Source organism: Heteronotia binoei, chromosome 6 (assembly GCF_032191835.1).
Source record: "Heteronotia binoei isolate CCM8104 ecotype False Entrance Well chromosome 6, APGP_CSIRO_Hbin_v1, whole genome shotgun sequence".
NCBI lineage: Eukaryota > Metazoa > Chordata > Lepidosauria > Squamata > Gekkonidae > Heteronotia > Heteronotia binoei.
In genome coordinates, this window is record NC_083228.1 from 83,163,811 (window position 1) to 83,188,784 (window position 24,974).

Here is a 24,974-nt window from a genome sequence, read left to right on the forward strand (position 1 = left end):
TGATTGGCCCTTGGGTGCTTGTGACAGAGCAAGAACCAGTTCAATAGCCACTGATTCACTAGAATTTTTTTTTAGAAGAGGAGGGAAACTTGAGGGAAGTGACCCACGGTTTATCATATCAACAATCTGTTTGTTTTTCTTGCCCTACAAGCCATCTATTAAAAGTCAGGGATGGGCAGTTCATTCCTAGTATTGCAGGCAGCAGGTTGGGCTCATGTTCAGCTGCCTCTGCTTTTGACTAGGTTTTGTCGCACCATGTCTTCTCAAAAACATCTGATGCCACCCCCTGGAACTCTATTAAAGCCACTGTCTATCCCAGACAGGCTATTGCTGGGCCCTGGGCCCTCCAATTGCCCCCCACGGATCTTGTCTGCAGGTGGTCAACAGCTCATAGGACATGTCCACAAAGAGATGATCCAGGTAAGGGCTACAATCTCAATTTCTCCTGAGGCTCCTGATGAAAGTTTCCTATGTAAGCTTTTCTGTACTACTCTCTCAGCTGTTTGCTCCCATGCCTTCAGACGTCACTCAAAAAGGCAACTTAGTTGAGTTTTAGCCCATAGTTCTTTTTCTTTATACATTTTTATTCATCCAGTTGACCAAGAAATGCAATCTAGACTCAACAGCAACAGTTCTCTATTCATTGTATTTACTGATCAAATCAGGAACAAGTCCATTGTTGAGTCAGTATCTGGATTTTCTTCCTTATACATGGGATTATTTTCTTGATGTTTCATCCTTGATTTAGGTGAACCAACATGAGCTGTAGATAGAACAAAGTTGGAGTCTGGTAGCACCTTTAAGACCAACAAAGTTTTATACACAATGTAAGCTTTCATATGCTAAAAGCACACCTAATCAGACAACAGTATAGTGTACAATTAGCAGTTCCTTGGAATATGATCCACTGATATGTAACTCTTTAAAAATGTATTACATTTATTACTGTTTATTTCTTGTGATTTTAATTTCAATGCCCATCAGTCAAGGTTATATTATTTTCAGCTGTTTCAGTCCAGTAAAATAATTGTTAATGCTGGTCAGACTGATCCCAGCACATAAACACGATATAATGAGAGCTGCTCTCCCTTATGCTTAATCTGTCCCAAAGCCAGAAGAATATGGGAATGCCATCTTAAATTTGTATGCCGGGAGCTCTTATACACATACAGGCTCACAGAATTTGGACCCTTCCCATATCCTATATGGCCTGGGACCTGCCTACCTTTGGGACCGCCTCTCCCCATATGTGCCCCAGAGAGCACTCCATTCACGGTCCCAAAACCACCTTAAGATCCCCAGACCGAAAGAGGCTCGACTGTCCAGCACTAGAGCCAGAGTGTTCTCAGTAATAGCCCCTGCTTTGTGGAACACCCTCTCCGAAGGCATCAGGACCCTGTGGGACCTGCCACAGTTTTGCAGGGCTGTAAGACCAAATTATTTAAACTTGCTCTTAACGGTTGAAGGGAGGTAGCTATTACTCCACAGCACCGACAATTCCACTGAATTTTATAACTGAAACAAGAACATCCGAGAAATTAGAAATGCACATCTTGGTTTTAGGATTGTAAATTGTATGAATGATTTTATTATGTGTTTTGTTTTTAATGTTTGTGATTTAATTTGTTGTTTTTAGCCACCCTGAGCCCGTTAGGGAAGAGTGGGATACAAATTTGATAAAATAAATATAAATAAATCTCTCACAAGGAAGACCAAATTTTGTAAAGTGTCACTTTGGTTAAAAAACAAACAAAAACGGTGTTCAGTACAAATATCCCCTTATCAGTTTTGTTTCTGTCTTGGGAAAAATGAACCTCTGAGTCTTTATTATTGTACCAGTTTCTTATTCCTCAAATTATTTTTCTTGTTAAAATTAACACATTTTTAACATTATTATCAATTGCACATAAATGGCATAATATGTCAAGAATGACCAACAAAAATAACTAAAATGGAAACATGTGAAATCAAAAAGTAACAAAAATGGACACATCAGTTAATTTCTAATTGTATCAAGCAACATGATTGTTTTGTATCCTGCCTCTCTGGATGTTCTCAAAGTGACTCACAACAATACAATAAAACCAAGCAGACAATAAAAGCAGATTGTACCAGTACAAAAATATCAATAAAACAATTCAATCACTATAATATGCCAACAAAAGCAAGCCAGAACAGAAAAGTACATGAAACACAGCTGTTTAAATGGCAGATAAAACAATCCTTGAGCTAGAAGACACCATAAAAGAGCTGAAAGAGACAGAACCCCTTAGTTAAAAGCCTGGGTAAAGAAAAATATTTTGGACTTGGTGCCTGAAGGAAAGCAGGCACCAGGCAACCTCAAGAGGGAAGGCGTTATGCAGGCAAGGTGCCCACCTTAGGTTTGCAGGTGGGCGCAAAGAGATAAGGTATTGATAAGAGAATCTCAACCAGCAAACTGGGAGATATATGAGGAGGCAGTGCTGCCATAGAAACAGACTATCAACATGTCTTGTGCTGTAAGGAAATTTAAAACCCAAGTGCAGGAACTCAGTTTCAGCGGGCACTACACTGTTGCAACACTTCCAAATTGCATTCTGCCTCAGCTCAGCCTCTTCAGGCTAGTATCTATGATAGTGAATACATACCCTTTGTAGATATGCAACACCATTATCCTTTTTGCCAGTGTATATAGCTTTCAGGAATCATGGATAAAAATACAGTTCAGCTGCTAACTTTCAAAAGGCTTTTTAAAACACTGAATGTCTTTGCTTCTTGCCCTCAGATAATGGATGAGATCAAGCTAGGAATCCAGTATGCATTCCAGACACAAAACCCACTCACACTGGCTGTCAGTGGTACTGGCCACTGTGCCATGGAAGCTGCCTTCCTGAACATAGTGGAGCATAAAGACAAAGTGCTGATCGCTGTGAATGGATTTTGGGGCGAACGAGCAACTGACATTGCTAAGCGGCTTGGTATGTATGGACCTAATCTATAGTCAGCAGCAGCACCAATGTTGTTATAAGTAGAAGTTGTGAAACTCACATATTTTCTCTCATAGCCATGCCATTCCATCTTGACTAGGGTCTGTCACTGTGCAACAGTTGCAGTAACTCAAGGTATATGTTCAGTGATCCCTTCACATGTAAAGTAGAGCATTTTGCTGCTTCTTTAAGAACTGCCAAGTGCTCCAGTACAGCCTCTCCTGGTTTGCACTTCATACTACTCTTGAAAATAAAATAGGGTACTACAAGTTTACACAAAGGGTTTATTTTAAGCATTCTTTTTCTTTTGACTTTTTAACTGGAAGAAGGAAGTAGTAAATACCCCCCCATGCATTTTAATGAAGGGGGTGTGGCCAGTGACGTCCCTTCCGGCGATGGCATCAGAAGCTGTGGCAACCCTTGCATTTTTAATGAAGGGGCGTGGCCAGTGATGTCACTTCTGGTGATGTCACCGGAAGCTGTGTCAACCCTTGCATGATTAATGAAGGGGCGTGGCCAGTGACGTCACTTCTGCTGACATCACCGAAAACTGCGTCATCAGGGTCATGACCCCAATGACGTCACCCGGATCATGACCCCACCCCCACGTGACCTAGCCCTCGCCAATCGCCATCTATGCCCCACCATGACGTAACTACCCCGCATATTTAATTAATTAAGCACCTCCTCCAGGAAATGACCTTACTGACTCACACCACATTGCATAGCCAGGCCAATCAGCGTCTACGTCCACCCCGCTGTGACCTAGCAACCCTGCATAGTTAATTAATTAAGCACCTCCTCCAGGAAATGACCTTACTGACTCACACCACGTGGCATAGCCAGGCCAATCGGTGTCTACGTCCACCCCGCTGTGACATAGCAACCCTGTATTAATTGAGCAAGCTGGAAATCACATGTGTAGCCCCCTCCCCTGCCCCCTTCTCCAGCGCCACCCACTGCAGCATCATTGAACTTCTGCCTGTGGCACCCCACTCTGGAAATTGGGGGCTGCCACTGACAAGGCCTGAGTAGGTCCGTGTGACCCCTCTAACAGCACGCCCAGTCACCCCTGGTCAATAGCAAATGGGGCTGGGGGCTGGGGCCTACCCCCACCCAGCCCACCCTCAGCATGTTATTCACCATTGTTTCTGTTGCAAATAGCTAACCCAAGATCCCCTGTAAAATAGCCATGAACACTTTTCTCCTATTCTTGCCTTCCATCCAACATTTCTTTGCCTTAAGAAATAACAGATTTAATGATTAGCAGTGGCATTCCCATTCAATTTTAGCCTACTGTGCAGTTTCCCATGGGACCTGAGTGGACTTTGACAGGCTGCTGTTATGTACTAAAGTTAATACATGACTCATTTCAAACAGGAAAAAATGCTGTGGCCTTAATGGAACTGGTTGTGATCTGCTACAAAATCAGAATAAGAGCTGTGTTTATATAGTCTTCCTCCAGGACTGGAAATTGGACTCTCTCTTTTACATTATGAGTTGATTCACCATGTTTCACAGGCTGAAGATCAATGTATTCCTATAGTTCTTAAAGGTGTACAACTAATTTTAGTTTCTGTGAATGTTTAAGTGGTTTCTGTTTTATATATTGTTTTAATTCTTGCGTTTTTAAGCCACCTCAAGCACAATGCTGTGGAGAAATGGGATAAAAATATTTAAACGAGTTATTTTGTTGGATTTTGATGTATTGAAGCGGGCAAGTCAACCTGTACTTAAATGGTAACTTTCTCCAAGAAACTTATGTTACGGTTTCAAGTCCTTATTAGCCACAATACTGCATGTGTATCTGAATGCTAGATGTGCATCTTGGTCTATTTCAACTGTTCTGTTTCAGACCATTAAAAGGGGTCATATATGGTCATTGTTTTCATGCATACAAGACACTAGACAACTTAATAGTGCCCTCCTAAAGTCCAAGGGTGTAGCTCTGTGTAGAATAGTACTGTAAGGGAATCGTTCATGGCTGCGGTAAGCAATGAAACCCATGTTACCTGTCCTGAGAGGGTCCTGATGGAATTTTGGTGAATTTCTATTTAATAATATTCCCCAGGAATTATGAGCAGTTTTTTCTCTTCTTCTCATTCACAGTGTGATATTCAAATAATACAATTTGTCATTTGTCACCTTGTAGGTGCAGATGTTTACCAACTTGTAAAAGCCCCTGGAGAGTATTTTACTCTAGAAGAAATAGAGAGGGTGAGTTTTTTGGCAAATCACATTCCAAGTAAATAAAAAGCATTCTTACTATTCATGAAACATGGTTTCCCCTACAATCCTTGTGCAGGTAGTTAGAAGAAACTGTTCCTAGGAGATACCAGTTAGGAATATATCTCTCTTGACTCCTTTTCAAGTACATGATTTCTCCCCTTGGTTGTCTGTTACAGAGCTTGGTGCAGCACACTCCAATTTTGTTTTTCATCACTCATGGAGAATCATCTACTGGAGTGGTTCAGCCATTAGATGGCCTTGGAGAACTTTGTCACAGGTCAGTAGGACCACAGAGGTCAGACTTCAGTTGCAACAGGTTATCCAGAATCAGGCAGTCAACTCAAACTATAAGTTGATTAGGTTACTGTGTATGCTGTAGCCCACACTTTCATGTGAAGCTGTAACATATGATGGGAAGACAGAGCTCAACTGTTATGAAGATGGACTAGCAAGATGGAGCTCAAAATCCTGGCAAAGCCTAGGAACAGTTCCATTACACCAGATAGAACTGGTTTTACAACTCAGAGAGAAAACTCTGTTTCTAGAGAGAGTAGATATCCCTCTGGTAGACACCACGTCTGGTACTGGAGGAAATAGATATCCATCATGATTGGGAGACATTAATAATCCAGCCCTCCATGAATGCGTCCACTCTGCTTTTGAAGCCTTCCAAGTTGGAGGCCAATGGGTTACCGTTACCCCAGGTTCTCGTATTATGGAAGGAGAACAGTTTCTCCCTATCCACTCTTTATAAACCTCTATCATGTCTCCCCTTTCTCACCTATTTTTTGGTTAAACAGTCCTAAGCATTTTAACTGATCCTCACAGGGTAGCTGCTCTACCCCTTGATCATTCTGGTTGCTCTTTTTTGCACCTTTTCAGGGTCTACAATAGCCTTCTTCAGGAGCAGTGACCAGAACTGTACACAGTATTCTCATCACAGATTAGTATAAGGGTGGTACGATAGCTGCAGTATTATTCTCTATTTTTTTTTTCTAATTATGGCCAGCACAGAATTTGCTTTTTTCACAGCAACCACATAGTGGGCCAGTATTTCCATTGAACTATACACTACCATCCTCAGGTTTCTTTTTTGGTTGTTGCTACCAGCTCAGATCCCATCAGTGTATACCTGAAGCCCCAATATGTATCAGTTTACTTGCTCACATTGAATCTCATTTGCCATTTTAATGCCCATTCTCCCAGTCTGACAAGGTTTTTTTGAGTTCTTCACAATCTTCTATTGTCCTAACTACTCTAAATAAGTTGGTGTCATCTGCAAATTTGGCCACCTCACAACATCCTAACTCCAGGTCATTTTTAAACAAGTTGACAAGCACCAGTCCCAAAACAGATCTCTGAAGGACCTCACTGCTCCCATCTCTTCATTTAGAGAACTGACGATTTATTTCTACCCAAGGCTTTTTTTGAGCAGGAACGCAGTTCCAGCTGACTTGGTGTCAGGGATGTGGTTTGAGATGCAAATTAGTTCCTGCTGGGTCTTTTTTTAAAACAAAAAAGCCCCTTGTGATACAGCGGTGATGTTAAAGGGTGTGGCCTAGTTTGCAAATAAGTCTACAAAAAAAGCCGTTTCTACCTTCTGCTCCCTGTTTTTTTAGCCAATTGCCAATTTAATCACTAATGGAGAATCATCTTGTCCTCTTATCTCCTGACTCTGAAGTTTTCTTGGATGTCTTTGGTGAGGGACTTTGTCAGAAACCTTCTGGAAGTCCAAACAAATGCTGTCTAGTAGCTGATTCCTGTCCACATGCTTATTTACACTTTTAAAGGAGGTTAATGAGACAGAACTTACCTTTGCAGAAGCCAAGTTGGTTTTTATTCAGCAGAGCTCCTCTTCTATAGGCTTGGCAATTTTATCTTTAATAATGCTTTCCATCAGTTTACCTGGAACAGACATTAAGCTAAGTGATCTGTAATTTCCTGGATCCCCCCTGGATCCTTTTTTTAAAAAATGGGAGTTATATTGGCCAGTCTCTAGTTCTCTGGTACACAGGCTGATTGTAGGGACTCGTATATATTAGTTAGAAGATCAGCAATTTCACATTTGAGTTATTGAAGAACTCTAGGATGGATACCATCTGCTCCTGGTGATTCTAGAACTTCCTCCCTTGTCACCACTATTTGCCTAAGCTCCACATCCTCCCCTCCTGAAAAAATTTTTTTTTTAAATATAAAAGCTTTATTGGTATAAAGTTCAAGGTACAAAGGTGGTAGTACATCAGCAGATGCATAGCATATACCAATATATAGTGAGGAAGTGGATACATACAATGTTAACCATTAAAAAACTAATTACAACAGTAGTTGGCATGACATTAATATAGCATGGTGTGAGTCATTAGGGTTTCTGCTGTCTTTTGAGACTATCAATAAAGGGACGCCATTTACACACGAAGTCCGAGGAAGCGGTCTGGGAGGAGCAACGAGGATCTAAGTCATAGGTGAGCTTATCTAAAACAAAATAATCCCATAGTTTCAGCCACCATGCCTGTCTCGAGGGAGGAGTTTGTTGCTTCCAAACCAGGGCAATTGCAAATTTAGCTGCCACGAACATATGTGAAATTAGTTCCTCCGCGTGCTCAGGAATGCGTGAGGTGCCTACAAGGTTCAGGAGAGCGTACTCCGGCGTGAAAGGTGGGGAGTATGAGGTGAGGGCATGTACTTCTTGGTAAATTAGCCTCCAAAAGCTTTGTATAACGGGGCAGAGCCACCAGGAGTGAAAGAATGTGCCTCTCTGGCCGCAGTTCTTAAAACAGAGGGGCGAAGTAGAGAAGGAGTGTGATAATTGCACCGGGGTCTTATACCAGCGCGTGAGAACTTTAATGGCTTGAAGTTGCACGTTCATTGCCTTCGTTTTATATATGGAAGAACTCCAAATAGTCTGCCACTGCTCTTTGGTTAGCTCGGTACCCAGATCTCGGTGCCAGGCCCCTTGATAGGAGTGTGGTTTTGTGTCAATGGAGTGAAGTAGCAGTTTGTAAATTTTCGATATCAAACCTTTAATAGGGGCTGAGTCATTAAACAAAATTTTTTCAAAATCACCAAGATGAATCCGCAAGGGAGGGCTAAAGAGATGAGTATCTAATAAATGTCTGAGTTGCATGTATTCAAACCAAGGAAGTCGAATTTCAGAGTTTGCCTCTAAGGTCACTTTATCTTTCAGTATCCCCTTGGAGAGGACATCAACAAAGCGAGTCAGCCGCAATTGTCTCCATTTTGAGAAAGAGTTTTTATACAAACCTGGAGTAAACCAGGGTTGGCCGACAAATGTGGCTAAGGGGGAAGTTGGAGGGGCTAGCAGATTGCAGTGTTTGCGCCAAACTTGTAGGAGAGAAGCTAGAAAGGGATTCGAGGAAAGAGAAGATTTAACTCGTCTAGAGACACCCCAGAGCTCCTCCTGAAAAGAAGAGGTCTTGAGATAAGAATTTTCAATCAGCTTCCAGTCCGCCACATAGGAAGGCCTGTAATATTTTATCAAGGTAGAGAGAATGATAGCATCGTGATATCTGGAGATGTCAGGGACCGCTAAGCCTCCCATCGACATAGATCGCCTGCAAGACGCAAAGTTGAGCCTTGGTTTCCGGTGTTGCCATACAAATCCGTTCACTTGAGCCTGCCATTTATGTAGCAAAGGGGCCGGGATACATAAAGGGACAGCGCGTAAATAAAACACTATCTTAGGTAAGATCAAAGATTTTACTAGATAAATGCGTTCCAATAAAGTGAAAAATTTTTTGTCAGAGAGGGTTAGAAGGGAGTTGATAGAGTCAGAGATTTCAGTCTGGTTGATGGAAGAAAGGGTATCAAAATTTAGAGGGATGTGAACTCCGAGATGCTTCCAAGATTTTGTGACCCATTTGTATCTATAGTGTTTTCTGATAAAGGCGATAGAAGCAGAGGATAAAGAAATGGGATGTAGAAGGGATTTATCAAAATTTATAGTGAGGCCAGAAGCTGCAGCAAAATCAGACAAGTGAGAGTGGATTGCAGGGAGCGATGAGGAAGGACTGGTAAGGTATAGAGTTATATCGTCTGCGAAGAGGCTTAGCTTAAAAGCTTTAGACATTACCGGGACGCCATAAATTCGAGAGTCATCCCTAATTTTAATAGCAAGGGGCTCAATTGCAAGGGCGAATAGGAGAGGTGAAAGAGGGCACCCTTGGCGAGTACCTCTGGACAATGTAAAGATGTCAGAGTTAAGATTATTAATCCGTAGCAGGGCTGAAGGGGAGAGATAGAAGGAGTCTATAAGATTACGAAATTTGGGACCAAAATTCATTCTCTCAAGTAGGGAGTGGAGATACAGAGGCTCAACCGAGTCGAAGGCCTTCTCTATGTCTATAGATAAGATGCAGGCATCACGGATGGCCTTAGATTTGCAGTGGTGAATTAAATTCAGCGGTTTTTGGGTGACGTCGGTTAGGTCACGATTAGGAATGAAGCCTGACTGATCTGGAGCGATATAACTTGCTATAAAGCTATTTATCCGTTTAGTTAAGATACTAGCAAAAAGCTTGTAGTCAGTATTGAGGAGGGATATCGGTCGGTAGGATGTAGGGTCTAATTCATTCCTTCCCTTCTTGTGCAAAACAATAATCTTGGCAAGGTTCCACGACTGTGGAGTAGAGCCAGTATCCAGGATATGGTTAAAGAGGGACAATAAATATGGGGAAAGTGAGGGGCCATGGGCTTTGTAAAATTCAGAGGTGAAACCATCAAGGCCCGGGGATTTATTTGTACGCAAGGATTTAATGGCTTCAGCAAGTTCCAGTTCATCTATGGGATGGTCTAGATAGCTTCTATGAGGTTCTAGTATTGTGGGGAGAGAGTTGATAGATTGAAAGAAGGTAGAGATCGATTCTGAGGATGGGTTTTTGGATTGGTATAGGGAGGAGTAAAATTGCTTAAAGACTTTCAAAATGGATTTTGAGGAAGTGCATAAAGTACCGTTGCGGTCTCTAAGACCCTTTACATTTAAATTAGCGGCTTGATGCTTGGCTTTCCATGCCAAGAGCCTTTGGAATTTAGGGCCTCTGAAGCAATAAGCCTGTTTAGTGAATAATAAATTGCGTTTGATACCCTGCGTTTCCAAAGCTTCCAGCCGTTTCCTTTCTTCTTGTAGATGAAGGTAGATTTTTTTGTTACACGTCTGCTTATGCTGAAGCTCAAGGTCTCTAATTGTGGCAGTCAGAGTGTTAATAAGACACTGTCTTTTTTTCTTTCGCGCAGCAGTTAATGCAATGATCTTGCCTCGCAAGACAGCTTTACACGCGTCCCAGATCGTTTGAAGAGGGAGATCATCAGAAAGATTATGTCTAAAAAATTCTTTAATTTCGCATTCGATTTGACCAGAGAATTCTTTATCCAACAGAAGGTGATTATCTAGTCTCCAGGAGAAGCTACGGTCATATTGCTCCATTGGCTTTAGGGAACAAAGAACTGGGGCATGATCAGACCAAAGTTTTGGTTCAATAGACGCATCTATAAGGGCATTACAAAGAGAGTTAGAAAGAAAGATGAAATCAATGCGCGTGTGGGTTTGGTGTTGTGATGAAAAGTACGTAAAATCCCGCTCATTTTGGTGGAGGAATCTCCAGGCATCTGTAAGCCCCATGTCTAGCATGATTTTTTGCAGGCCCGTGGGTGAAGAAGGCCGATTAAGAGGGGGGTGAAGAGATGTGCGGTTTGATTTTTTATCCAGTTGGGTGTCCATTAGGAAGTTAAGATCAGCACCGATGATTAAAGGGCCTTCTTGAAAGACTTTTAATTTAGACATCACCTCACGAGTGAAGTCTAATTGCCCCGAATTGGGTGCATATATGGCGGCTAGGGTTATAAGTTCCTCATTGAGTCTGCCCTTAACAAATAGATATCTACCACGGTCATCTCCTTCCGAAGCCTGACAAGAGAATTGGAGGGAGCGTGAAAGTAAAATAGCAACTCCCCGAGCATGAGATGAGCCTGAGGCAGTGAAGGTTATGGGAAAGTAAGGGGAGTGGAACATGAGGTTAGTATCATTTCTCAAGTGGGTCTCTTGCAAAAAGACGATATCTAAAGCCCCCCTTCTTAGACTTGAAAGAATACGTCTGGATTTAATTTTGCTATTGAGCCCCCGGCAGTTTAACGAGAGAATTTTCAGGTCTGGAGCCATTGGAGTCTATGTGGACAGATAGTGTGGAAAGCCCTCCCTTGGGGGCAAAAAACAAGAAAAAAGTAGTGTGGAGGCAAAAAGCGGAAGCTATAATGAAAGAGTATAGTGCAAAGCCTTGCACTAACTCGGCAGGGCTGTGAGCATAGGAATACATGTAATGCGATAAAGAGGAGTACATTCATAGCAACAGTATGATGGAGCACTAGGAGGTGTGGAGATACAGAGGCCGGGCCCAATTGTTGTGAAGTCTTATGCCAATTTATCAGACCAGACCAACAGAAGGGTAACAGGCCTGAAAGCAGAGGGTCCCATATCCCAAAAGACAAGCCTGTAAGGCGAAGAAACAAGGGTAAATTATCTCTAAAACAGTCCAATAGCGATAAAGTCATGCCTAACCATAGAAAACTAGAGGAAAAACAGTAGAATATAACACATGTCAGTAAAAAATCTTGCAATTTCACTTGTTGTCCAGCAGATGGCATACCCGAACAGCAAATCCAACAGTAACCAGAGTGCCTAGCAACAGAAAAAAGATAGTGCCAGCGAATGTAATCTGCTTCCCCCCCTCCCCCCTTTACTGTTTCCCTCACAAACAAATAACAATAATGGGCAATTCGCAAAGGTGAGCGTGGGGGAACAGACCCATTCCCAAACAGATTAAACAGTACAACTAGAAACAAACAAACAGGGAAAACCTGTGGGTCCCAGGGAACTACCCGGGACAGGGGACCTCGTACCCAACCACTACATATCCCCACCATTGTTGGGAGCTGGAGAGTGCGGCCCCATGTTGCCCTCTCTCCCCCACCCTCCCTCCGATAATGTGAAGCATAGAATGCCTTTCTTCAAGAAAGGGCGATGGAATGACACAGGTTTATGAAGAAGTCGCTGGTTGCAGAACTTGCATAGGGTCTGGATCACGAGCTAGCTCAGGAGTGCGGGCCGAGATTTTGCGATCCTTAGGTGGCGATGCAAAGGTCCATTTGCGCTTCTGTGACTTGCGATCCAGCTCCATCGGAACATCTAGGTTAAGTGTTTGCAGTAGATACAAGCCAGCGTCGGGGTCTTCGATAGTCCAGGTTTTCCCTTGGTGATGGACAATGAGTCTGCCAGATGGCGACCACTTGTAGCGAATGTTTGCTGCAGCCAGTTTTTGGGCTATTGGTTTAAGCTGGTGCCTATTCTGCAGAGTTTTCATTCAGGAACAGATATTTGCCTTATATCTTCAGCAGTGAAAATGGATGAGAAGTCATTTAGCTTTTCAGCAATTGTGTTATCCTCCTTTAATACTCTTTTGAATCCATTGTCACCCAATAGTCCAACTGTTTGCCTAGCCTAGGGGTGCCAATGGTAACTCTCCAGATGTTTTTTGCCTACAACTCCCATCAGCCCCAGCCATCAGCCATGCTGGCTGGGGCTGATGGGAGTTGTAGGCAAAAAACATCTGGAGAGCTACTGTTGGCCACCCCTGGCCTAGCCCATTTCCTGTACTGGGAGGGTTGGGCTGGTAGCTCGGTTTTTGAGTCTATAAACAAATGAAAAAGCCTTTGCTGAAGGAAGCTACAGCATTGGCTATATATATTTTTGTAAATGTAGCAAACAATTGACTTCGGCCTTATTTTCACAAATGTATACCATACTTCTAAACTTCTGGAGCCATACTTTTATCTTTGAATGGATAAGTGCATGCATTGCCTAGTCAGCTTACTAAAGCACTTAGAATCATAGAGTTGGAAGGGGCTTCCAGGGTCATCTAGTCCAACCCCCTGCACAATGCAGGAAACTCACAAGTACCTCCCCCTAGAATTCTTTGTTGTTGGTTTTTTAAATGCTTTTAGCAATACATTCCTCAAAATCTTTTTTTTTTTTGCATCCCTAGTTGTCTGATTGCATTTTCTTTGTGCATTTTGTGTTGGTTTTTGTTTGCCTCCTCCAGTTTTTGAAGGAAGCCTTTTCCACCTTTTCACCTCACCCTTTGTACTATCTTTCCTAACCTGTGGTATACATTCTAACTGAGCCTCTAGGATTGAGGTTTTGAGTAACCTCAATATTCAGCAGAGCTCCTCTTCTATAGACTTGGCAATTTTATCTTCAATAATGCTTTCCATCAGTTTACCTGGAACAGACATTAAGCTAAGTGATCTGTAACTTTTAAAGAGATTTGATTCACTTGAATGTTCCTTTCAACTTTTTTTTTTACCAGATTTCTCATTCTAGAGGTTTGCTGTTTTGAAGTCAGATATCATGACTGTGTTGGAGTTTTCTGGCACTTTTCCACATACACATAAATTAAATTTGATGCCACTGTGATCACTATTTCCAATTGGTTTAGCCCCCTCTACATCTCACACTAATTCCTGGGCAGCATCACTGTGGTTATTTTCCCCTTTGGTCAGTTCCATGACCAGTTGCTCTAGAGCAGGGGTGGCCAAACTGTGGCTCGGGAGCCACATGTGGCTCTTTCATACATACTGTGTGACTCTTGAAGCTCCCACCACCCTGTTGGCTGGTCTTAAGAAGGCATTTGTTTATTTTCCAATTCAAGCCAACTCTTCCTCTCTATTTGCCTCCCTCCTTCCCGGGTCTCAAACATCTGACGTTCATGTCATGCGACTCTCAAACATCTGATGTTTATTTCTATGTGGCTCTTATGTTAAGTAAGTTTGGCCACCCTTCCTCTAGAGCAAAAATATTTAGGGTATCAATAAATTTTACCTCTTTGGCATGACTGGAACATGCATTTATCCAATCAATATTAGGTTAGTTAAAGTCACCTATAATTACCTCTCCTTTGGATGCCTCCTGGATTTCATTTTCCATTTCAAGATCACCATCCTTGAAGTACATAGCCACACTTCCTTGAGTACATCCTTCCCTGTCATTCCTATAGAGTTCATACCCAGTGATAACTGTATCTCATTGGTTTTCTCCCTTCCACCAGGTTTTGTTATGTTCACTATATCTGTTTTCCCTAAAAACGAAGCATTCCACCTCCCCCATTTTGGGTCAGGGGCTCCTGGCATTGGCATAGAAATATCTCCACACTGTGTTTCTCTTAGACACTTCTGGCATGCGCATTTTCCACTCTGGTCATTTGACCTCTAGTTGGCCATCTTGCTTTATCTTCACTTTTCTTACCTGCCCCACCATTGTACCCTCTAGACTACTGTAACAAACTCTACCTGGAGCTGTCCTGGAATCCAGAAGCTATCAAGCACTAGTCACTTTCCACAGTTAACAGCTACTTCATAGCATCTTCATTGGTTGCCTTCCAGGCTCAGTTAAAGGTGCTGCTACCTATCTATCAGGCCACTGAAACTCAAGACCCCCCTAACTGAAGGCCTGTATATACCTGGGCACCAGTTGTGCTTATCTAACTGGTATCTGCTCTGCATTCCGTTCCATAGACTATTTTTTTCTGCTGCTGCTGCTCAAGCCCAAGCAATAACTAACTAGGCCAACATAGTGAAAGACCTTGTATGAAGAAAAGTTAAGGGCTCCTTTCTATTTTGTTTTTTAAAAGACTTGTAAAGGGAGAGCTCTTTTACTGGGACTTTTTAAAATTGACAAATTATAGCGCAGGTTGTATTTCTGTGCTTCGATGTTCAGAGTTTTAAATAGCCCGGTGTAATAGACTGTTTAATAGCCCTGTGTAAATTTGGTGTCATGATACAAATACTGCATATATAATTTGGCTTTTATTTCTGCATATTATAAGTTACCATCAGGCTCAGAGAAAAGACACATACAGAGTAGGTGGATTTTATCCTTGCTAGGGCTCAGAACTGCTTTTCTACCTTAAAAAAAATTCCAACTGCTTGGGCAGGTTATAAGGCAGAATGTTGGAAAGATATATCTGGCATATGGCAACTCAAAATTACCTTTGTCTAGCAGCTTTTTTACCAGCTGGGGAGAGAGGAGGATCCTGTGTATATCTGCCTCCCAGCAATGAGAAAGCCATCCGACAAGAATTTTGAAGTGAAAAGCTAGTGGAAAGGAAAGGGCTAAGCAGCCGCTCTTCCTATTCACTTGCTGCATGCTCTGTTTGATTTTTAAACAACCTACACAGGAAAAAATAATAGAATAACACATAATATGCAGCCTATATTCTTTCTTGTTTCATTTTAGACATAATTGTTTGCTGCTAGTGGATGCTGTAGCATCGCTAGGGGGTACTCCAGTTTTCATGGACCGACAAGGTAGGCAATACATAGGAATCCACCATTATAACAAGATTGTGTTTCCATTTTTAATTGTACAGGCCTATACAAAATGGAGTGTATTGACTTCTGAGATTCCAAAGACGACTTGCTAGTCTAAGCATCCTCAGTAAAGGTCCATGCCAGGAGACTGAAGCTCTATTTGGGACTGGGTTCAATTACCTTTTAAGTAGCACCAGCAAGGAAATGAAAAACTCATTAGAAGAGATACTGTGTTCCTATGGTATCTCATATCATATAAGCCTGGTATGCAGGTTGTATAGTATTCCACACCAGCTGCGTGTACCCTATGTATTTATTTTGAATTGACCAGTTTTGCTGACACAGATCCCTCCCAAAAGAATTCTGGGACTCAGCTTTGTGAGGTGGTATCAGAAATTCCTAGTCTCTGTCTCAGAACAATTCCTAGGCTTTTGTTGAAAGAATGAAAGTTATATCAGTTTAAATTTATAGAATGGACATGCCACCCAAATGTAATTTTAAAGTTTTAGACTTTTAAGGTTAATGTTAAGTTTACCAAACTTTCCAAAGATGCTAGGGAGTATCTTAAATCTGACATAGCTTAGTGCCTAAGCATGTCTTAAGCCAGCCCAGGTCATTGTGGTGACAAGATAATAATTTACCCAAACTACCATTGTGGAGACAAGACAATAACTTACCCAAATGATTCTTGAAACTGGTCTCTAGCTCTGCTACCTTACAAAACAACTAAAGTAGCAGCACAGTATTAAATGATCATACTGAAGAACTGGACAGATCACCAGACTAGCTTTTGGTTATCATCAAGTAATAAACTTCTTCCAATGTTAGGAACTCTAACATGTCCCTCCTCCCCCTTTGAACACACAGGAATTGACATTCTGTACTCTGGTTCCCAGAAAGTCTTAAATGCTCCTCCTGGTGCTTCTCCCATCTCTTTCAGCACGAGAGCCAGGTATGGCTAGATTTTTGACATGCCTCATTCTCAACAGCATGATGGATTCAAAGTACCTTATAGGAAAAATAGTGAACATAAAAGAAAATGAACAGGAGGTCTATTGTACTAAATAAGTACCTCCATCTAAATAATAATTTAAAAAATCCAGTTCTGTAGAACTGGCCATGTTGTAGAGAGATCTACAGCCTGCTGCTTGTTTTTATTAAACAGGATTCAGTATGACTTCTTAAAATCCCAAGGAATTTCCAAAACATTGCTAACACATTGCTTAGACCAACGACCCCCAGTGTGACACCAGTGGCCCAAAACAAATATCTAGTTCTGGGTTTCTTCTACCTCTTCAGTACAGAAGCTGGTTCAGAAGAATCCAGGTTATCCACAAGGAGCATTATTCAGAATTGGTTGCATCTATCATTGTAGGATGCTTGGCTTGCAACCTCCCAGCATCCTGTGATAAAGCCCTGGTAGCCCAGTGCCCATTGGCAACCATTTTGTGATTGGCCCTAGATCCCACAATAGCCATTCTGTGGAGGTACCCGCTCCCTGCCCTCAAAAATTCCAGAAGTGCCTGTAGGGTCAGAGAAATTGGCATCCCTGGCTTCGACTCAAGTCAGTTTCCAACTTTGTCACTTGTAACAACTTTTGTCTATTAACTATGCTTGGCTGTGATTTCTCAGTTCAGTCTATGGTTCCGCTTCCAATGCACTGTGCTCTGAGGGAAAAAAAGCAAAGGGTGCTGGAAATTTGTGAAATAGGTCCTCATTTTGTATTTAAATGTTCATGTGAGTGTGTGCAAGAAGCATTATATCCCCAATAAAATATTCAGGCCCACCATAGGCTCCACAGTTAGCAGCTTTCCCATCATTGTTAAGTGTGCTAACTCCAGTATCTAATCAGGGTTATTTACAGCCAAGTCTACAAGTACTTGCAAATTTATTTCCTACTCAGTTCCATTTTCAGAATTGACCCTTGTCATGTAGAATAGTGTCCCCTAACCTCATGCCATCAGAGTGAAAATAAAGTGTGATGTCTAGAATTTATACTTGGGCTGCTGTCAGAAAGGCCATAAATAGATTTTCTGAAATGCTCAATATTTTTCACATTATCAGGAAGAAGATTCACAACAGGAAGACGAAACCAACTTCCTTCTACCTGGATATGGAAGAACTGTCTAAATACTGGGGTTGTGATGACAGCCTAATAAGGCAAGAGGGCTTATCCTGTAGCATTGTCTTCCTTTCTAAACAGTAAAGCAGCTACCTGGTTTCCAGAAAATGGAAGGCCTGCAAAACTGCTACCAAACCCTTACAATACTGCAGTGCCATCCACCACTTGAACCTTAAAGCTAAATCCTCACTATGCATGAAAAAAGCAAATTGGGCAGAGGGAGTCAGATTTTAAAGAAATGGCAGGAGAAGAAAGTGTTACGCAGCCCTTCCAGCCAACTTGCTCCTGCTTTCAGACAGAATACCCAAATTTACTTCACACTCAACACTGATGAGTGTGTGTGGCGGGGTGGGTGGGAAAGAGAGATTCAGAACCATACAGCTTGGCATAATCTGTACTTTCAGACTCAAGACATTTTAAAGCCAGAAGGAACAATGAATAGTCCACAATTTGTTATGAGTCCCTAGCCATAAATAAACATTATCACAATGCTATCACGTGGTTGTCCCATAACATGTTATAAAATGTTTAGACAATCCAGTTTATGTATACTGAGCATCTCTCCCTTGTGTTGCATACATTTTTACAGGTACCATCATACTGCACCTATCAACACATTCTTTGGCCTACGAGAGGGATTAGCAATTCTTGCAGAACAGGTCAGTCACCACAGGCTATCAAAGAGGAGTGGAATAGGTTAAAAAAAAAAGATTGTTGACATAACACTGTGACCAGTTCCGCACTAGACCTTTAATCCTGCTTCAGCCCTATCCCCAAACTGACATTCTATACTAGAATCATAGAAACCAAATCTATGAGTCTGTAAGTCTATGATTCTAATGTAGAAAATCAGTTTGAGGACAGGGCTGAACCAGGACTAAAGATCTATTTAAGTGTGTTGAGTGCCATCAACTTGCCTCTAACCTATGGCAATGCTATGAATTAATGACCTCCAAAATGTCCTATCAATAACAGCGTTGTTCAGGTCTTGCAAACAGGGGGCCATGGCTTCCTTGACTGATCAGCAGGGATGGATGCAAACCTAAAGGCAGTATGGGGCAGCCCACAAATTGAACCCTGAACTGAACCGACCCAAAATGGGCCCTTTCTGAACTGATCTGGAAAGCTTGGTTCTCCCTTTCTCCAAGCCACAGCTTGCTGCAGCTGGGAGAAAGGGGGTGGGGATCTGCCAGCCATTTAACCCTTTTGTTTTGCTTTCCCTCCTTCAAAGGGAGCGAAGCAAAACCAAATGCTTCAATGGCTGCCAGTCAGGTTAGCAGCCAACCCTGTGCCACTCCACTGTTAGGTTTAAATGGCTGGCCCTGAATAGCCAAACAAACCGAAGTCTAGTAAATGTTTGGGGAAAGTGCCTTCCCCAAACATCTGTTCTGGAGCTTCAAACTGGCCGAAGTCCATGCCATGTTTTGACTCATGAGCCAGTTTCTGCCCATCCCTATTGATCAATTCCCTCTTGTGCTTGGTCTTCCTCTTTTCCTGCTGACTTCAACTTTTCCTAGAATTGTTGTCATTTCCAGTGAGTCTTGTCTTTTCATGACATTACCAAAGAACAATAGTTTGATCACTTTAGCTTCCAGGGAGAGTTCAGGCTTGATTTGATCTAAAAATATCACTTACTTCAACAGTATAGTTAAAAATAGAAATTAAGATTAATTTGTGACTGTGGAACTCTGATGTTTACAACAAAAGCATTATATTGACGCTTGCTCACAGTAAATTTGCGAAGTGTAATGGGCAGGTGCAAGTTTAAGGTGCAGTGAACATGGATCAGCTACAAATGGCTAGCTACAGATAAAAATGCCCTTGGGTATAATATACATTCACCCTTCATACATTTTAACTAGAGAAAATTAGTGTGACAGCAGTGCAATTGTTGCAAATGTTTGTTGTCAAGCATGAGGCAACTTAGCCCAAGGGTGTCAAATGTGCAACCTATGGGCCTGATCCAGCCTCCACGGGGCTTGTATGTGGCCTGTGAACAAGTAACCATTGCTTCCTTCTCCCTCTAGAGAGCCAGTTTGGTGTAGTGGTTAAGTGGGGTTGGGGGGTTGGCCCTATAGTGGCTCTCCTCCTTCCTCGAGGATTGGGGACAAAGGGTGGCAATCAGGGGTGAGCTCTCCCAGAGACACACACTACATTGTGGGGTGCCTCAGGGAGCAGTCCTATCGCCGATGCTATTTAATATCTATATGCGCCCCCTTGCCCAGATTGCCAGGAGGTATGGGCTTGGGTGTCACCAGTATGCAGATGACACCCAGCTCTATCTGCTAATGGATGGCCGGCCTGGCTGTGTCCCAGAGAATTTGGACCTGGCACTGCAGGCTGTGGCAACTTGGTTGAGACTGAGTTGGTTGAGACTGAAATTGAATCCAGCGAAGACAGAGGTCCTTTGCCTGGGTCGGGGCACTCTGGGAGGGAAAATACCTCTCCCGGTTTTTGACGGGGCACCACTGAAAGTGGCGTGCCGGGTCAAGCGCCTGGGAGTTCTACTGGAGCCTTCATTATCAACGGAGGCCCAGATAGCAGCCACTGCCAAATCAGCCTTTTTTCACCTGAGGCGGGCGAGGCAGTTGGCTCCCTTCCTAGGGCGTCGGGACCTGGCAACAGTGATCCATGCAACGGTCACCTCGAGATTAGATTACTGTAATGCCCTCTACATGGGGCTGCCTCTGTGCCGAACCCGGAAGCTGCAGCTAGTGCGGAACGCGGCTGCTAGATTGCTGCTGGGGCTCCCAAAGTGGGAGCACATACAGCCGGGGCTGCGTGAACTGCACTGGCTGCCAGTTATATACCGGATTCGTTACAAAATGCTGGTCATTACCTTTAAAGCCCTATATGGCCAAGGACCTGGCTACCTTAGGGACCGTCTCTCCCCGCATGAACCCCAGAGAGCACTGAGGTCAGCAGGGAAGAACCTGCTGACTATCCCCGGGCCAAAAGAGGCAAAACTCCAGAGGACCCGTACTCGGGCTTTCTCTGTCATGGCTCCACAGCTGTGGAATCAGCTTCCAGAAGAGATGCGGGCCCTGCGGGACTTTGAACAGTTCCACAGGGCCTGTAAGACCATCCTGTTCCGAATGGCCTTCACTGAGTAGAACTGCTAAATAAAACTTGCCATCTGGGTAATAGCACAAAAATATTAATTTTATTGTTTTTAGAATTTTAATGGATTTTAATTAATTGTAGTTAAAATGTTATATTATACAATGTATGTATTGAATTCTTCCTGTTAGCCGCCCTGAGCCTGCTTCGGCGGGGAGGGCGGGATACAAATAAAATGTGATGATGATGATGATGAGTGTGCACACTCTTATCTGGGAGAACTGGGTTTGATTCCCCACTTCTTCACATGTGCCTGATGTGACCTTGAGTCAGTCACGAGTTCTCACAGAGCTGTTCCTCTCAAGAGCAGTTTCTGTTAGAGCTCTTTCAGCTCCACCTACTTCACAGGGCGTCTGTTGTGGGGAGGGGAAGGGAAAAGAGATTATAAGCCACTCTAAGACTCCTTTGGGTAGTGAAGGGTAGAATATAAATCCAATCTTCTCTTCTTCCTTTGTCCCAGTGCTTTTTGTATTTCTCCATGCAATGCAGCCAAACAAAGCAGCTTCTCACTCTTTCCCTCTCCCCCACTCCCTTTTCCCCAAGGAAGGAGAGAAGAGGAGCCTCAGCCAATAGAGGAGCTTGGCTCTTTAGCTCTGCTGTGCAATTGAGAGAGCCTGGGGTACAAGACTCTCTCCACTCAGCAGAGCTACGGAGCTAAGCTCCTCCATTGGCTGAGGCTCCTCCTCCCTTTGAAAAGAGGGAGGGAGAAGTAAATAGCCAGAAGCCGCTTTGCTTGACTGCCTCAATTCCATGGGAGAAACACAGAAAGCACCTTTAAAACCAACACAGTTTTATTCAAGGTAAGAGCTTTTTGCCTTACTGTAATGTGTATGTATGTGTTATTAAGCTCATTTTGCCAGCGCTCTCCTGGGTCCAAGTGGGTTCCTTCCACCTTTTCACTGTATTCATTACCTCATGATCCAGTCTTTCTCAGCAGGAAAACAATGTAAACTATTTAGATGAGGAATAACAAGCCAGTGAGGTGGATTCAGTTGGGAGTGTGTATCCAGCACATTTCCTTTGTAGACTGCAGGATTTTGAACACAGGCTTCCCAGATAGTGACCACTAAACATTGCTGTCTTCCTATTCTTTGCACTGCCTGATAGGCACTGCAGCTATTTTTCCGGAGAAGACTATAGTTTCATGTCATGGTGCCTTCACATCTTCTTGACCAGCACAAAAAGCAACATGTACAAAAGCTCACAATGTCTAGCCATTTCATATTTCTCTTGGGTCCCTTGGGCACAGAGCACTGACCATGAAATTTCTTTAAAGAATGTCAATAAATCACAAGTTTTACTTATTTTAAGTAAAAAAAAAACATTGTGTTTGTGTCCTTTATAAAGTTTATAACTCCACTACCTGGCATTTATGATACACATGGCCTGGGCCCGACAAGGTCTCATTTATGTCAGATCTGGCGCTCATGAGTTTGACACCCCTGCCTTAGCCTTACAGATGGTGTCAAAACCAAAACAATACAGGCTTAAGCCCAGCTATGCATCCCAAAGACTGAAGGATACTTGTTTCTTCAGCTGGAAGCAGAATAAGGAATCTTGAAGGCTGATTCACTATGAGAATAGCATAGGCAACCCTTATTTGGCAAGCAGGATGCATTGTTGAAAATATTTTTTATGATGTGAAAACTGAAGTGTGTGTCTTACTAATTTCACAGAAATTCATCAGCTACCAACTGGTAAAATACTTGTTAAAGTCAGTCTTCGTCCTGGTTCCAAACTTTGACATTTCTAAAGATAAAAATTGTCACTATTTAATTTAAAATATGATGAGATGCTTTTATTTTCCACACAGGGACTTGAGAACTTCTGGAAGCATCACAAGGAGACTAGTTTGTATCTGTGTGAAGGGCTGAAGAAACTAGGTCTTCAACTCTTTGTAAAGGAACCGGTATGAGTGGTCAACCTACAATCTCATGTGCAAGGTCTGGGGAGGGTAAATGAAAAAATGACGATCTTCCTAACAAATGACCAAGAACAAATGAGTTAAAGCTCTAGGTGCCATCAGTTAAGAGGAAATAATGGGACAAGGAGAAGTCAGTATCAGAGGCAGGCAGAAGCTCATAGAAACACAGGAAGTAAACTCTTTGGTTTATCAAGGGCAACACTGTCTACTGATTGGCCGCAGTTCTCCAAGGTCTCAGGTGGAGGCCTTTTATATCACCTACTATTTGATTAACTTGACAAACCAGGTATTGCACATGTTACCTTCTGCATCTGAGGCAGATACTATTAAAATATACTATCACCTTTTCTTATAGTTTAGTCTGGCTAAAGCGTAACAGTAATTTGCAAGAGGGAGAGCTGTTCCTATTATGACATTTTTCCTAGTTTCAGCTCTAGTAAAGAGATTTTAAAAAAAATCTGCAAATCTATTTGACTAGTGGGACAGGTAGTGAGTATTCATGATGGAAAGTGAAAATTCTCTGGACTCACTTTTAAATATTAAAAATTATCATCTGCCTCTAGCTATACATTGCATTTTGTTGACCAGCCTACTGGACATTTTGGTCAACAGACTCTATTACAAATCAGCCAAGTGTTATTTTTCAAGTCAGAGATCTTACCCAAGCAAGGAAGAACATCTGAAGGTGGGGACACCTGTATGGTTGGGTGTGATGGCTAGAAAGAAACACCTTTCACATGGATGGTGCAGTTTACCACAATTCCTAGAGAGCACACAATTTTTTACACAACTCTTTGACACATTATTTTCATGTTTCAGGAGGCAAGGCTTCCCACAATCACCACTATTTCTGTACCTAAAGGATATGACTGGAAGGAAATCACTGAATACATCATGAAAAATCATAGGATTGAAGTTTCAGGAGGCCTGGGCCCCTCAGCAGGCAAGGTAAATAAATCATGGGGACAAAAACAAAAAAATTGTATGACACCTGCTTTCATGATTTATTGTTTGTTGCATATTAAAGCCTAGTGGATCAGAGGCGATCAACCCTCTTCCCCTAGGGCATTTAGGTCAGAAGATGTTTCAGAATAATGACCCCACCCCTTCCCTCAAGCATTGCTGTTCCAATTTAAGCCCCAATTATTGGTATTATACATCAAAACATCATGAGATCTGATTGTATATCTCTGAAATGCCACCAAAGAATATCCAAATGAAAGACATGCCAAATGAAAGAATATCCAGAAATTGTAAGGAGTCCCCAAAATTTGAGATGAAAAGAATACCCTCCCTCCAAAAAGATCCAAAATTGAGCTGAATTTTTTTGATGTGCACACCCCAGAGGGTTCTCAAGAGAATAATTTGCAGAACATTTACAATTCCACTTTTGTATATTTCTCTTGTCAGGTTTTTCGAATAGGACTGATGGGCTACAACTGCACTAAATTCAATGTTGACAGAGTTCTTCATGCCCTGGAAGATGCCTTTCAACACTGTTTGAAGAACAAACTGTGAGACCTCCACCTTTATCTCTATTCTCATCCAGTGCACTTAGTGCTATATCATCAAGCATTTATTCCATTCCACCACAGTTCACAGCACTAATAATTGATATCTTCTGTGCAGAAGAGAAAAACTACATTAAACAAGCAACAAAACTGATTTTCTAAGTCTTGTAAAAAGATCACACAAGAATACTCCTCAAATCACTCAAGAATACTCCTCAGATCTGTTTTAATCTTTCATTAACTGTGGTGTGACCATAGCTTACAACTGACATGGCAATCCTAGAAGTGTGCAAGGGAAAAAATTGTTATTATTTTGATTTGGGTGTTTGGGACCCGAAAATATTTGGGATTCTCAAATACCAGTATTAGTATTGTACTAGTATTTGGGTTAGTATTCGGGAAACCCAAATATATTCAGCTCTAATATACCCTATGGGGACTGTCCCCATAGGGTATAATGGAGAATTTCAATAACTTGTGCAGAGCAGACTCGGTGAATGAAGTGATTTAGACTTTAAACCCCTCCCCTCCCGGAGTCAGGAGGCAGCATGACTCCAGAGAGAAGGAAAGGGACTTAAACTTTAAAGCTTGATTCCAGGGACACTCAACTCCAGGGAGGGGATGGAATGGGTTTAAAGTTTAAACCTGGGCTTGCACTGCAACTGCGACCCAACTCCAGGAGGGGAGGAGTTTAAACCCCTTCCCTTAACTCAGGACACCTTAAATCA

At 42.4% G+C, this 24,974-nt stretch overlaps 1 protein-coding gene across 1 annotated transcript; it reads left to right on the forward strand.

Moving 5' to 3' along the window:
- Positions 1 to 24,400, forward strand: AGXT (alanine--glyoxylate aminotransferase). The gene is made up of 11 exons (XM_060241974.1): positions 1 to 420; positions 2,765 to 2,957; positions 5,119 to 5,183; positions 5,372 to 5,472; positions 15,496 to 15,566; positions 16,437 to 16,521; positions 17,634 to 17,729; positions 18,281 to 18,350; positions 22,625 to 22,720; positions 23,555 to 23,683; positions 24,146 to 24,400. Exons 1-11 carry the CDS (start codon positions 172 to 174, stop codon positions 24,251 to 24,253), a joined length of 1,263 nt encoding a protein of 420 aa, XP_060097957.1. The 5' UTR covers positions 1 to 171; the 3' UTR covers positions 24,254 to 24,400.
- The last annotated feature ends 574 nt before the right edge of the window (positions 24,401 to 24,974 follow it).

Bases quoted from the DNA above. Each gene is read 5' to 3' on its own strand.
- AGXT (XM_060241974.1), top strand. From the start codon at position 172: ATGGGCAGTTCATTCCTAGTATTGCAGGCAGCAGGTTGGGCTCATGTT. The intron at 421-2,764 runs GTAAGGGCTACA...TCTTGCCCTCAG, and splicing joins TCCACAAAGAGATGATCCAG to ATAATGGATGAGATCAAGCT. The intron at 16,522-17,633 runs GTATGGCTAGAT...TCACATTATCAG, and splicing joins TCTTTCAGCACGAGAGCCAG to GAAGAAGATTCACAACAGGA.